Source organism: Caretta caretta, chromosome 9, assembly GCF_965140235.1.
Source record: "Caretta caretta isolate rCarCar2 chromosome 9, rCarCar1.hap1, whole genome shotgun sequence".
In the NCBI taxonomy this organism is placed as follows: Eukaryota; Metazoa; Chordata; order Testudines; family Cheloniidae; genus Caretta; species Caretta caretta.
The window spans coordinates 83,664,542-83,680,502 of NC_134214.1; the positions used below are offsets into that span (position 1 = coordinate 83,664,542).

Sequence of the window (15,961 nt, forward strand, 5' to 3'; positions counted from 1 at the left end):
TATTTTTTAAGTAGGGCAGTCGATCAATTGCAGTTAACTCATGCGATTAACTAAAAAAATTAATTGCAATTAAAAATATTAATCGCGATTAATCAGTTTTAATCGCACCGTTAAACAAGAGACTACCAATTGAAATTTATTAACTATTTTGGATTTTTTTTACATTTTCATATATATCTTGTCTTCTGTGTTGAAACTGATATTAAAGTGTATATTTTGATAACAAATATTTGCACTGTAAAAATGATAAACAGAAGAAATAATATTTTTCAATTCACCTCATACAAGTACTATAGTGCAATCTCTTTGTCCTGAAAGTGCAACTTACAAATGTAGATTTATGTTTTTGTTACATAACTGCACTCAAAAACAAAACAATGTAAAACTTCAGGGGCTACAAGTCCACTCAGTTCTACTTCTTTTTCAGCCAATAGCTGAGACAAACAAGTTTGTTTACATTTACAGGAGCTACTGCTGCCCTCTTCTTATTTACAATGTCACCAGAAAGTGAGAACAAGTATTTGCATGGCACTTTTGTAGCCAGCATTACAAGGTATTTACGTGCCAGAAATGCTAAATATTCATATGCCCCTTCATGCTTTGGCATTCCAGAGGACATGCTTCCATACCGATGATGCTCATTAAAAAATAATGCGTTAATTAAATTTGTGACTGAACTCCTTGGTGGAGAATTGTACATCCCCTGCTCTGTTTTACCTGCATACTGCCATATATTTCATGTTATGGCAGTCTAGGATGATGACCCAGCACATGTTGTTGTTCGTTTTAAGAACACTTTCACTGCAGATTTGACAAAACGCAAAGAAGGTACCAATGTGAGATTTCTAAAGATAGCTACAGCACTCGACCCAAGGTTTAGGAATCTGAAATGCTGTCCAAAATCTGAGAGGGACGAGGTGTGGAGCATGCTTTCAGAAGTCTTAAAAGAGCAACACTCTGATGCGGAAACTACAGAACCGAAACTACCAAAAAAGAAAATCAATCTTCTGCTGGTGGCATCTGACTCAGATAATGAAAATGAACATGTCGGGCCGCACTGCTTTGGATGGTTTTTGAGCAGAACCCATCGTCAACATGGATGTATATCCCCTGGAATGGTGGTTGAAGCATGAAGGGACATATGAATCTTTAGCGCATCTGGCATGTAAATATCTTGCAACGCCAGCTACAAGAGAACGCCTGTTCTCACTTTCAGGTGACATTGTAAACAAGAATCCGGCAGCAATATCGCCTGCAAATGTAACCAAACAGGTTTGTCTGAGCGATTGGCTGAACAAGAAGTAGGACTGAGTGGATTTGCAGGCTCTAAAATTTTACATTGTTTTATTTTTGAATGTAGTATTTTTGTACATAATTCTACATTTGTAAGTTCAACTTTCATGATAAAGAAATTGCACAACAGTACTTGCATTAGGTGAATTGAAAAATACTATTTCTTTTGTCTTTTTACAGTAAAAACACTTGTAATCAAAAATAAAATATAAAGTGAGCACTGTACACTTTGTATTCTGTGTTGTAATTGAAATCAATATATTTGAAAATGTAGAAAACATCCAAAAATATTTAAATAAATGGTATTCTATTGTTTAACAGTGTGATTAATTGTGATTAATTCTTTTTAATCGCTTGACAGCCCTATTTTAAAGCAAATATTGGAGGATGGTAGCAGCAAACGAATCTCAGATTTGTAATCTGCACTGTGGAAGGAGCAGCTTCTCAGCTGGTGTCATTGGCATAGTGCAATTGGTTTTTGTAGAGCTACACTGATTTACACCAGACGAGGACCGGTCCCTAAGAATAACATTCATCCAATCAAGGACCAGAAACATACCAGATGACCTGTGTGTCCAATCAAAACAACTTGTATTTCAAAGGTCAATTACTAAATGCTCACAGAAGCTGTTTGCTTCAAAAATTCAAAGATCATTGGCTGAATAATCATGAAATTTTAGAAATTCATGTTCCTTTTCTGGATAATCAGAACAGACGAAGGGGCAACATTCATTGTATAAACTACACACATCCGAATTATTCACCTCCCTTGTACTGAGCCCCTTAAATCCCATTGCTTTAAGGGAGTTCAGCACCTGACAGGATGGAGCCCATTGTAAACTTGGTTAGAAATTGTAGCCGTGATACTGAGGGGGATGGGGATGTGTGTGTGTGTTTGCATGTTATTCACTAGCATCCTTTGCAGGCAGTAGTCAGCTCTTCAAAACATTTGTTCCAGAAGAGAGAGAGAGAGAGAGAATTCAAAGCAACTTTGCATCATTAAACAGCTGAGAACGATGATGGACCCAGCAGGAGACCCAACATCCACTTGAAGGAGCACAGTGTATTTATCATTCTCTGCTAGATTGTTACATTCTATGATTATCTACTGGAAGCACATATCCTAGCAAGCCATTTACAGCAGTCAGTGACTGCGGAGTTGGTCCAGGGAAGACAACGACAGCACAGATTACACAGGGCAGGACCAGTTACTGAACCAGAACTGAGCTTTGCTGCATTGCTACGTCACCAAACAAACAAAGACAAAAACAACCTAAAGCCCAGGAGTTGGAAACCCAAATCAGACTGATGCTCAGTTGGACAGGTTTTCTGTTCAGTCCCAACCTTGTCATTGCAGAGCAAATAGTTGCAATCTTTTTTGGGTGCAGGCACAATTTTCTGCAGTGCTCCCACTGATCCTCTTGATGGCTCATTACACATACATGCTGGGCTTACAGTGTGTGTGTGTGTGTGTGTGTGTGTGTGATGGAATAGAAGGTCACAGACCCAGCACAACAAGCAAGCAAAGAAACAAATAAATAAAGGAATCAAGCCGGGTCACTGAGGCATGCACTTTAAGCACCTGTTTTACCAAAGCTGCTGCTCCCCGATTATGAAAGACTCTCCCAGCACAAGTTTTCAGACCACTGTAAACACTACACACATGTACTCCCCTTCTTCTAATTCTTGGCCAGAACTGGGCGCATATTACGAGCATTTTGATATTTGTTTGACTTTTTAACTGAGTTTGCTTCAATTATGTACACATTCCTATAGGGTCCTTACTGCCTGTTATGGCACATGATGTGTTTCTCTGTCTAGCTGACTTTTGTTTTAGATGAAGCAAGAAACAACAATTGTCCAGAGACCCATTCTGCTTTCAGTCAAATCAGGAGTAACTCAATGGCCCAAAGTCACCACCAGAGCGAGAACTCAGTGGTTCCCTTTCTAACATTGCATGTCTGAAACATAACAATACATGGCAGCGGACCCATCCAGCAAGGTAGGCCCTTCTACATTTAATGGCACAGTACAGAGGAGACGGAATAGCATCACCATGGGCCAATGTGGCTGAGCTCTGTGAGTTTGTCCACACTGCAATTAAACACCCACAGCTGGCATGTGCCAGCTGATGGGACTTGAGGCTGTAAAATTGCAGTGGAGATGTTTGGGCTCAGGCTGGAGCCTCAGCTCTGGGACTCTGCTGGGCTGCAGCCAGAGCCCAAATGTCTACACTGCAATTTTACAGCCCTGCAGCCCAAGCCCTGCGAGTGTGAGTCAGCTGTGAGGGGCCAGCCAAGGGTGTTTAATTGCAGTGTAGACACAGTCTCAGTGTCTTCTCTTTTAGCAGCCAGAGAACTTGATTTCTCAGAACACTAGCTTTGCTTTCAAACCGCATTTGTTTCTACTGAGGCTTTTTATTGAATTGTGTCAATTCCCACTCCCCTGTTAATTTTCAATGAGGTTTTCAGAAACATCTATTTGATGATGAATGAAATAAAATCTGCAGCCTAAAAGTCTGTGTTTCTAGGGATCCTGTCACAACAACCCCAGAGTGGTGGAGGTTTATTTGGTTTTTAAAAACTTCTGTGGGACGTCTTTACATTTCTCTCTCTCTCTCTCTCTCTCTCTCTCTCTTTCTAGGGCTGTTGATAAGCTCAGGCTGTGCTTTGTACCCCTTAGGATGGAACAGCCCAGAAATACAGCAGACATGTGGGAATGCCTCCAAGCAATTTCAGTTAGGTAAGGCAGCCCTGGAAAGGAGAACACCGAATGGCTAATGGGTTTTTACACATATTCTCTCTAGTTAATCACCTTATATGAGTCCTGAATCAATGACAACAATAAGAAAAGGAGTACAAAGGATGCATCCGATGAAGTGAGCTGTAGCTCACGAAAGCTTATGCTCAAATAAATTGGTTAGTCTCTAAGGTGCCACAAGTACTCCTTTTCTTTTTGCGAATACAGACTAACACGGCTGTTACTCTGAAAAATGACAACAAAATGTTATTCATCTCAGCCAGCACCTATGCTGGCCTGGTAGGTTCAGCTGTTGTGGCTGCTGTCAGTATCATGGGTCATATCACACCTCTGCCTTCTGCAACTTGTGGGATTTTCATTTTCTTTTGTTTAAAGTTGACTAGAGGGCTACCTCCCAGCCCTATTGCTAATGCTCTTTCTTTGATGACTGGAGCAGCTGATTGTGACTGTCGGGTAAAACAATACGTAGCGTATCTGAAAAGTTGATCTGAGGCACTTGTTATCTGGATTGATTCCCTATTGTGCAAGGTGCTGTACAGAGAGATAGGCAGACGTGCACCTGTGCAAGGGGTGCTTCTTTGATGCACCAGTAGATATTTATCCCTGTATCTTCAAAGTTGTGCACAATACACAAACATTAAGTAGCGAGCCCCATAATACTTGTTTCTTTTTCTTTTTTTTTTAATATTTTGTTAAGAAAATACTTGTGATCTGACAGAGAATGAAGCCCTCTGTTTATCCACAGGACAGATGCAGCATAGGCAACAACTATGCAAACTTCTTTGCCAATGTTCCCAGAGCTGACAAACTTAGACTGACCTGGAAGGACCACCTCTGCTGAGGACAGAGGAGGTCAGTTTCCATGGCTCATTCGCTCCGAGGGTTGCCAAACCTCCAGGATTGTCCAGGAGTCTCCAGGAATTAAACATGAATCTTTAATTAAAGATTGTCGTGTGATGAAACCTTTGGGAATACAACCAACCAAAACTGGCTACCCTCTTTGCTCCTGGGATTGTTGACAATGAAGGCAATTAGCATCAACTGTGGAAGCCCTTTCTGTAATACGGACATTTGTCCACTAGGTACTGGCCTAAGACTACAAATTCATTCCATGTAGCCAATAAACAGCTCTCCAATGGTATTAACTTTTGCTCATTTTTAGAAGTGGCTGTGTTTGAATCTGTTTTAGGTTTGGGCTTAGGACTGGTAACTGGAGCTGAATTGGGATTTGGGTATAAGGTGTTAAAACCTTTTGAGTAGTTCTCATGAGATTTCAGCTCCCCAATGGTAGAAGTTTGTGAGATCAGCTGATCTCATGAGGTTTACAGATTTGCTGAGCTTGAGACACTTCCTCCCTTGTGGGCTACCTCTGAACCTAGACTTCAAAGTGAGTCCCAGCTTTGAGAGCTGATCAGGAATCAAAATCATAGAGAGATGGTTTGGATCTAAGGATTCAGAACTGAACCCATCCCCCCCCCCCCCCCCCCCAAAAGCCTACTGGGCTTGGACTCAGGGTTTGGATGTTGACTCAACTCTAACAATTATTGATTTGAGTCAGATTTGAATTGGCAACCCAGGGTAAAGACTCTATACTGCATTATCATCCCCCTGAGTCACCCATTACCCCAGAGACATCTCATCCCTTTCTAAGGCAGAAGGGCATCCTTTCTTTGATTCTACAAAGCATCCAACATGTGTTTTAACTGTAAGCACATGACTTCAACGGCACTCGAGCACATGCTTAACATTATGCATGCACTCAAGGGCTTTGCTGAATCAGGGCCTTGCGGGATGCTTTGATCTAGGCATGCTAAATATAAGCCTTTGTATCAGGGGATCGCTTTCTACTGTGGCTTTGAAGGGGACAGAGAGTGCACCAAGAAGGGATAATATTATGCAAAACCCCCTCTCAAGAGGAGCAGCACAATGGAAAACTATTCCCGACAGTGGAGTTCTTCTGTAAACTGTCTCAGCTCCCTTGAGTACAATGTGCCGTCTACATCAAGCACACAGGGAGGACTGGGGAAGGAGGAGAAGAGCTTCTTCCTGGCAGAGCTCTCTTTACTGCAGACTCCTCTGAGATAGCAACAGATCAGGGCTGCAGTGTACATGGATCACGGGGGCATGAAGCTTATGACAAATGGGCTGAGGCCAATTACAGATGATCAAAGCATCTCTCCTATATATTCTAGCCCACAGCTTTATTTTTTCTTAATCAAATTAAGCCATAAAATAGCATTTAACTTGCTGTCTGCTGCTCTCAGAGGTACTGCTGATTTCTTGTTAATGTCAGATACACGTTCTGTTCTGGTTTGGCCCTTGTACCACACCTCTCACCAGGGTATCCGAGCTTCTCAATGGAGAAGCTCTTACCTTAAAGTGAAGTGACACTCGGAAAAGTGACTGTTAAAAAAAAAAAAGGGGGGGTGGGAGGTGAGGGAAAAAAAAAAGATTCACAATTCCAGTTGAAATCTACTCAGTTCGAAAATAAAACCAGTGACTTTTCCCAGTTGCTCACTGAAGTAGAAACTTGTTTAAATTATTGTACTCTGGGATTTTCAAACAGAGAGTTAGGCAGCTGGTTCCCTTTGAAAGACACCCAACTCCCTTAGAGCCTTTGAAAATCCTAGCCCGGGTCTTTATTGTAAGCAGCTCTGACTCCATCTATGCATGGAGAGCAGTGCACATCTATTGAGTATGAAGGTCCCTTTTTTGCAGTCTATTTTCTGAGCATGGCCTTGCTTTAAGGACAAGACCCATGAACAGGAAATAGGGCATGATACACATGATCTCTTCTTAAGTGACATGAATGTATCATTAACGTTAAGAAATACACAGGAAAGTCATAAGTTAAGGTTGTCTCAACACTGTTATGCTTGTCATATTGCACATATAGACTCACAGCAAGCACAAGAACTAGTGATTTGATTGATTGCTTTTCCTTTTAAATCTCTGCCTAATTTGATACATATATGCTGGGCAAGAGAATTCTCAGGGGCCCAAACACGCTGAATTGTCAAGACACTTCTCCTTTGGGGTTCTGACCATAGATTCATGTAGCTACTGTACTCCAAATTGCATTTGGAGTCTGGCACACTCTGTGCCTTTCTTGCCTTTTCACAATCAACCTCTTCTCCCATCGTTTCTTGTGCTATCACAAGGCTTTTCAAGTCAGCAACTGGTAACCCAGTTACATCCTGAATTTGTGTTGCAGGCAGCTGTCCAGAAAGGACAGCTGGTTATAGAAGTATATTTATTTCTAATGTTGGTTTTAACCTTTAAGTTGTCTGTATAGAGAGGACAAATATTAGTGGGATGGATTGGCGGCCTTGAGTTGTAAGAACACTTGCAATACTTTTTATTCTGAATTTACCCAGCTCCAGCAGAGTTACTGGGCCCAGCCATTTCATAACTGCACAATGGTCCCGTGATGCCTGTTGGCTGGTGCAAAGGTAGCAGAATGTTGGGAATCATTAGGAAAGGGCTAGATAATAAGATGGAAAATATCGTACTGCCTCTATATAAATCCATGGTACGCCCCCAACTTGAATATTGCATGCAGATGTTGTCACCGCGTCTCAAAAAAGACATGTTGGAATTGGACAAGTTTCAGAAAAGGGCAAAAAAAAATGATTAGTGGTATGGAACAGCTTCTGTATGAGGAAAGATTAATAAGACTGGGACTTTTCAGCTTGGGAAAGAGACGACTAAGGGGGGATATGATAGAGGGCTATACAATCATGACTGGTGTGGAGAAAGTAAATAAGGAAGTTTTATTTACTCTGTCTCATAACACAAGAACTAGGGGTCATCAAATGAAATTAATAGGCAGCAGGTTTAAACCAAACAAAAGGAAGTGTTTCTTCACACAATGTACAAGCAACCTGTGGAACTGCTTGCCAGAGGATGTTGTGAAGGCCAAGACTATAATAGCGTTCAAAAAAAGAACTAGTAAGTTCATAGAGGATAGGTCCATCAGTGGCTGTTAGCCAGGTGTCCCTAGCCTCTGTTTGCCAGAAGCTGGGAATGGGCGACAGGGGATGGATCACTTGATGATTACCCGCTCTGTTCATCCCCTCTTGGGCACCTGGCGTTGGAAGACAGGATACTGGGTTAGATGGACCTTTGGTCTGACCCTGTATGGCCGTTCTTATGTTCTTATAAGGTCCCCCTGGGAACATCATGGTGCAGGGAGCCATGGCTCTATAGCAGTTGTGGGTGCAGGGTGTGACCGCGTGCCTGGAATGGGCCTCACTGAGAATGCCACACTCAAGGCAGACCGCACTGAATAGGGCAGACAGTCCCCCAGACTGGTGGTTTATTCTATAATTCGATTAATCAAGCCAGTAACAAAGGAGCTTCTGCAGCTCCACACTGGTTAACCAGAAGCCAAACACAGTCTCCTGTAGGCATTCCACCCCTTGGCTCCTATCCTGACAACCAAGTCTAACATAGTGAGGGGTTGTTGAAAACTGATTTCACCATATGTGAGGTTCTTTCTAATCCCAAAGGATCAGACACCTATCCTCAGGTCAGTATGAATCTCAGATCTTACCCAAATATCACACTGTCCGCCAATCCTTAGTAAACTAACTAGAGGTTTAATAATAGAAGAAAAGAAGAGAGTTATAGGTGGCTAATAGATCATATACGTGCAAGTGATTGCAAAGTCCTTGTATCAGGTTGTAGCAGTGGTGGAATAAACTGCTGGTTTGCAAAAGTCTCTCTGGAATCACCCAAACAGATTGGGTGGTCATCAGTCCTTGTTCAAAGCTGCCTTGTTAGAAATCCAGTCCAGAGAAATGAAGACACAATGGAGATGTCTCAGGTGCCGTTTTATATTCTCTGCCATATACATGAAAATTTACTGTCCCAAACAAAGCCCACATGTGCATGGACAGATACTGACCCAAGATGGAGTCCAGGGTCACATGAGTATGGAAAGTTACTGGGAGAAGATGGCATCTCAGGTCACATGTCCTTACATGCTTTGCTGACTCGCTGGGGTGGCAGTTGGTCCCTGACTGTGTGAGGCATCCTCAGGAGGAGCTATCAGGGTGGGGCATCTTCAGTGGCCCATTGTTAGAGCTGAGTGACCTTAATGGCCCATCAACACATAGTTGTGTCGCCTGATCTGAGATGTGACTCGTACAAACACATTTGAGATAGAAATGTATTCATAACTTCAGATACAAAGATGATACATGCCTATAAACCAGATTATCATAGGTAGTAAATCATAACTTTTCCATTGATACCTTACATGGTATATACTTTGTACAGGAGTTGTTGCAATTGTATAACAGTGGTAATATCAATATAAATGGTCATATTCAATCATGCAGCATCATGCAGGGGCATTCTGTGCTGGGATGGGAGAGGAGTGGGGTGAAGCAGCGGTGAGCTGGCAGGGAAGGAGGCAAATAGTAGTGAGAGTTGCGGCCAGGGTGGAGCTGCATCTCATTGATTCTGCACCCACCCTCTGCAGTGGCCCACACTGCCCATTGCAAGGGGTACAAGTTCTGGCAGGCCTGAGGGCTGCCCTGGTCTGCACCAGGGACTGCACCAGTCCCTACAGCATCTAAATAGTGGTGGTGCAGTCTGCCTCCCCTCTGTGCCTGCATCAGTGTAGGGATGAATCTGCTAGTTCTAGCCACTGGACTAAGGTAGTTCCAGGAGTTGTCTCCCTATTGTGACAGGGTCGGGCCAGATGGCTACAGAAGCATAGTAGAAGGCAGATATATTAGCCCCTAGTTAAGTAGGTCCCTTTTCCCTGGGTAAGGTAACAGGGAAGGTTTTAGAACAACCAGGAACCTTCTGGAGACAATTAAGACAGGCAGGCTGATTAGAACACCTGTAGCCAATCAAGAAGCTGCTGGAATCAATTAAGGGAGGCTAATCAAAGCACCTGGGTTTAAAAAGGAGCTCACTTCAGTTTGTGGTGCGCGTGTGAGGAGCTGGGAGCAAGAGGTGCTAGGAGCTGAGAGTAGAACGTATACTGTTGGAGGACTGAGGAGTACAAGCATTATCAGACACCAGGAGGAAGGTCCTATGGTGAGGATAAAGAAGGTGTGGGGAGAAGGCCATGGGGAAGTAGCCCAGGGAGTTGTAGCTGTCACACAGCTGTTCCAGGAGGCACTCTAGACAGCTGCATTCCACAGGGCCCTGGGCTGGAACCAGGAGTAGAGGGTGGGCCCGAGTTCCCCCCAGACCTCCCAACTCCTGGTCAGACACAGGAGGAGTTGACCTGGACTGTGGGTTCACGAAAATGTCCAAACTGAGGGCTGCTGTGAAGCTCCAAGGCGAGCAAATCCGCCAATAAGTGCAAGACCCACCAAGGTAGAGGAGGAACTTTGTCACACTATCTATAACCTCAGACAGACAAGTGGCATCATTCATTGGGAATCTCTCTACAGAGGCTGGGTGATGACACTGGGGAAAAACCTCAAGTGTATTATTATAAAGTAAAAGGAATGAACAGATTTTAGTAATAAGCTTTGTCAGGGAGGACTCAGAATGATGCACAGAGGTTTAGACCTGAGGATGGTCTTGCAATGTGGAATGCTTACATTGCTCACACTTGTGCATTGCCTCTTGGACCATATCAGTCTTCAAGGCTGTCTCCAGGCCAGGGCCGTCCTTAGGCATATGCGGCTACGTCCCGAAAATTTGGGGCAACCCTGGGTTTTAGTGTCCACCCTGCCGCCTCTTCCAATCCCTGTTCTGACCCTTCCTGCAGGCTCCCACACCTGGCTGCTGCAGCCTGGTGACTTTTACTCCGGAGGGGATCTAGTAACTTAAAAGTGAAAAAGCCTTCCAGCCTGCCAGACCTATTAGCACAACACCCCTTTCCTGCTTGCTACCCCCTAACACCAGCCCTGGCTTGTATATGTAGAAAACCAGTTATTGTGGCACAGGTGGGCTGTGGAGTTTTTACAAAATGTTGGGGGGCCCTCCGAAGGAAAATGGTTGAGAACCTCTTTCAGATATGAAGTATACGACAGGTTCCTTTCCTGCCAGATAGCTGGACAAATGAGTTTCTCTTTCTTTACTTCTAACTATTGGATGAACTAGTTTTAAGAGAACCCTCTAGCAAAATCAGTACAATGAATATTGTTATGAACACACTAAACCTCTATGACTGATTAATTTAAAATAATATCTTTGTTTCAGTGAGTTAAATATGTAGTAATCTGGAATGATTACTTTATGTAGGCTTAAGAGTACATTGAAAACATAAAATCAGCTTAGAAATACTGATTAAGAAAATGTAAAACAGAGAAGAGCTGCATCATGTATTCCATAATATTTAATGTTGTATTCAGCAGGACAGCTGACTTGTCCTTACTACAAAGTTTTTGCAAATAAATCTCTGACAAACTTCAGGGCATATCAAAAAGCCTGTGAGTGACGTTTTTTATTCCCAAATTTAGTGCTTTTGATTAGGTCCCTTCTGCATGTCTAGTCTTCACCTTCTGGCATGCAGTGGAAAACGTGCTCCATTTTCTTTAGAGAGAAATTGCAGAAGAGTGGTTTTTTTCAAATGTCATTTGCTTCATTTGGGTTCAGTGATTTGGCTGGAATGGGTTGATCAGGGAGGGGGAGGGAGGAGAGGAGGGAGACAGTGGGGAGAGGGCGGGGCCTGGGCAGAGTGGGGGTGGAGTATGGGCGGGGCCAAAGGTGGGCTAGGGGGCTAGCCTCCCCAAGCGGTGGCTTCACCCACTGCCCATGACCCCAGGTAAGAGTGGGTCGGCTCCCGCACACCCAGCGCGCGCTGCAGTCTCCTTAGGCACGGGCCATCTTCACAGAGCTGAATGCATTGGTACCGCACATTCTGCGTGAGGGAGAGGGTACGGGGGTCTCTGGGGGAGCTGAGACACTCTGCTGCCATGAGGCAGGTGGGGCGGCTCGGTATCCTTTGCTGCCTCCCCCCGGGCTGCAAGCCCGGGCTGCCGTCAGGCACAGGGGCACCAGTTTAATAATACTGCGTAGGGCCCCATAAATCCTAAGGATGGCCCTGTTCCAGGCTCCTTTCCCAACATTAACAAAAAGTACATTCATAGAGAAATCCGGACTAAAGCTGTGGCCCTGAGTGAGGAACCTGTCGTATACTTCATATCTGAAAGAGGTTCTCAACCATTTTCCTTCGGAGGGCCCTCCAACATTTTGTAAAAACTCCACAGCTCACCTGTGCCACAATAACTGGTTTTCTACATATACAAGCCAGGGCTGGTGTTAGGGGGTAGCAAGCAGGGCAATTGCCTGGGGCCCCATGCCAGAGGGCCCCCACAAAGCTACATTGCTTAGGCTTCAGCTTCAGCCCTGGGTGGTGGGGTTCAGGGACCTGGGCTTCAGCTTTCTGTCCTGGGCCCCCATGAGGCTAATGCTGGCCCTGCTTGGAGCCCCCCCCGAAACCTTCTTGAGGCCCTCTTGAGGGCCCCAGACCTCTGGTTGAGAACCACTGGAATATGGGACATCTCTCATGTATGCATCCCCAGTTGCTGTGGGTACTCAATGCTTTACCAACACTCACTTCCGAAGGAACAAGGAACATGTTACTCTACACCTGACTGTACCCTAAATAAACTCTAGATGTCAGTATAGCCAAATCATTTAATCAGCTGCTCCAGACCTTCCTATCTCTTAATCTTGCAGCATTTTTACACTCATCCTGCTTTCTTTCCTCTCTTTCCTTGCAGCTGGTTTCTACTTTGGATTTTTATTGTCAAAGGAAGGGCAAATGGCTCTGAAGATGAAAAAAGACAGCTGTGTGAAAACCAGCTCTGTAATGGTTAGATGAAGGGTGGTAAAACTACATACTCTATTACTACTACTATCCGCCATTGCTGCTACCAGGAGAGCAAAGTAATTATGAATTTTCTTAGTGCAGACAGAGTCTGATGAGAGTTCCAGGTTCTCATTGCTCTTTCCTGGCACCCTAGCTTTTTAAGGGGCTACAAGGCTGCTTTACTCAGACTATATCAAGCTTGAAAGCCTAGTAAAATCCTGAAAAAATGTCCCCTTCATGAATGTGCTCCTGGATCGTCAGTCTGTTTCATTGTAGTTTAGTAACTCCAGTAGTTGCCACTTCACAATTTATACCATCTACCTTCTGCTGGCACGTGTGTCTTAAGAGAATAAATAGATGGAGGGTCTGTTGGTACATTCAGAGTTCCTTCAAAGGGAACAGGTCTGTTTACATCTGGCTGAGATCAATTGTTCCCTGATGGAATATGGAATGTCCTGTGCACACACAAGCTGTTCCCCCATTGTTTTAGTGGCAATTCATGGATATTTTATTAGTACTTCGAGAGCTGTTTGCTTCACTAGAAGGGTAAGTAAAACTGAAGTGTGGTACAGTGCAGCATGTGTAATTTCAAACAAAGATATGTTAAAAACATTACTCCTAAAAGTGAATTCCTTGAAGCAACAGGATCTCTGGCCTTCAAATTTGGCAACATGAAGCACTGGGCTCCAACTATCCACTGTGCACTGTGTGAGACCTCCCACTGTGAATTGATCAGCCTTGCTGCTGAGTAGACCATCTCTGCTTGTGATCAGTCCCAGAGTGGTGAACAAGAAGCACTTTACTTGTGAAAGGATCCAGAGGTGATTTGCCTGCCTTAGTAGGAAGGCACTAGAGAGACCCTCTCTTTGTGACAAGCAAGCAGGAGATGGGGAAGGAGCTGCCTCGATCAGCATCGTATTTTGGATGGAGGTGTTGATCTCGTTTGGTGAGCGAGTCAGGAGGTATATATTCTGGGTTCCACTTAGTCCTAATCGGCCTCTGAGTGTTCCTGACCATCAGTTCTCATCTATCCAACAAGTCTGTGGATATTCAAAGGGCTCTTGAAACCCTTTCCCACAGGATCAAAGACTACAGAGTAATTTATTTTGCTGTCTCTAGGAAATGGAGAATAGGAGAAGCCAGAACTATCAGGGTTTTCTTCTGCCTGTGGATTGTCTCTTTCACACACGAACCTTGCTGACTGCAGACATCTACAATAGAACCTAAGAGTTATGGACACCTTGGGAATGGAGGTTGTCCGTAACTCCGAAATGTTTGTAACTTTGAATGAAATACAGTTCCGGCTCCAGCAGTTCACGCTCTGGGCCAGGTTCCAGAGGCAGCTTCTTTGCAGGCAGCTTCTTTCCCAGGCAGGGCAAACTTGTCCCCCGCCTGGCTGCGGTGGGTGGGGTGAAAACAGCGAGTCCCCCTCCTGGTAGGGGGTGGTGGTGGTGAAAACCGCACCCCCCCCCGCTGGCCAGGGGAAGCTCTAAGCACCCATGGCTTACAGGAAAGCAGCGTAGACTCCAGTGCTGCTCCTGCCTTGCAATCTCAGTCTCTTCAACTCCTAGCTGTAAGTGTGCCCCGCGCATGAGGGTTGGGACGGGGTAGCGGTGGGAACAGGCAGCCCAGATCTGCCTCCCTTGAAGATGCAATACAGGCACAGTACAGTATTTGCTTTTTTAAAATTTTTGTTTCTGGTGCTGCCTGATTGGATACTTCCAGTTTCACATGGTGTCCAGTTGACCGGTCAGGCCATAACGCTGGTGTTCGTATCTTTGAGGTTCTGCTGTATGTCTAATCAAATTAAAGTGCCAAATCTAACAAATTGATATTGATTGTGCCTTGTTTTCTTGCAGTGTATCTGCTGGTTAGTAGAGCTGATTAGAAAATGAGTTTTTTCTTCACATAATTTTTTGACATTTTAGCAAAAAATTGAAAACCAAATAAATTCAGGTGGAAACTGACTTTTTTAAAATTTGGAAATCCTGCTATGGTGCATGAGAATTGTAGTTTGGATTCCTCATACCCTCATTCTTCTCTATAGACTGGCCTCCTTGGCCAGACTATATCTACCATGGTGCACCATGGTACCATGCTCTTGCTGAGTCACCCTGGTGCATCATGGGTAGCGTAGTCCAGCCCGGTAACCCAGAAGGCACTGCATCAACATTTCCAAAGCAACATTTTCAGTTTTTGGAGGAAAGTTTTTGGCTTTTGGATGTTCATTTTTTCCATGAAAAGTTGAAATTTTCAGTGGAAAGCAGACACTTTACATGAAAAGTTTCACCCAATTTTCTGTCAAAAACAGTTTTGATGGAAATTTTTCAAGTAGTCCTACTAGTTAGTTAGTCCAATGTAATTCTAGCTATTCTCCCTGTTTTATAGCAGCATGTTGTTCTTACTGGTTATACAGCACCTTCCATGAGCCTCAAAGCATATTATACAATTACAGAGCATTTAATTAATGGAATGATTTTGCCCACCCAACAAAACAATCCCATCTGGAGTGGAAGTGAGACAGGTAGGATGATTTACATTAAGTCAGTGCTGTAGATTCCAGTAATGAGAAGGATAATTAATGTCCTTTAACAGCATTTGTAGACTACAAGATATGAAAATAGAGGGATCACGTTTCATGCTTCAGGGTTTCAAATGACTGAGTGTAGATTTCTGTGTGTATATAAAGTCTGCTGCAGTTTCCACGGTAAACATCTGATGAAGTGAGCTGTAGCTCACGAAAGCTCATGCTCAAATAAATTGGTTAGTCTCTAAGGTGCCACAAGTACTCCTTTTCTTTTTGCGAATACAGACTAACACGGCTGTTCCTCTGAAACCTGAGTGTAGATTGAATCCCAAAAAAGTACCATTTGCCCATTTTCCGTATACACACATACACAATTCACTTGATGCATCTTGCATCTTCCTCTGAAGTGTTACGTATTATGATTGCTGAAGACAGGATACTTGAAATGATTTACTTGAAAAATGGTCTTTTGTTCAAAAACAAACAATATTGGGGTTCTTCTCTTTTTCCTGTCGCTCTCCCTTTTTCAACAGCAAAATGGAAATGGAAAATAATAAAGGAGGGTGGGGGAAGGTGAATAATGAGCCAAATCC

General features: G+C 43.8%; 1 protein-coding gene across 1 annotated transcript in view; it reads left to right on the top strand.

Annotated features, from left to right (window-relative positions):
• The window catches only part of LHFPL1 (LHFPL tetraspan subfamily member 1), a 42,778-nt gene that overhangs the window by 15,642 nt on the left and 11,175 nt on the right, over window positions 1–15,961 (top strand). Inside the window, exon 3 of the mRNA XM_048864137.2 lies at window positions 3,937–4,035. Within this exon, the coding sequence (XP_048720094.1) occupies window positions 3,937–4,035 (99 nt within the window). The remainder of the gene's footprint in view (window positions 1–3,936; window positions 4,036–15,961) is intronic.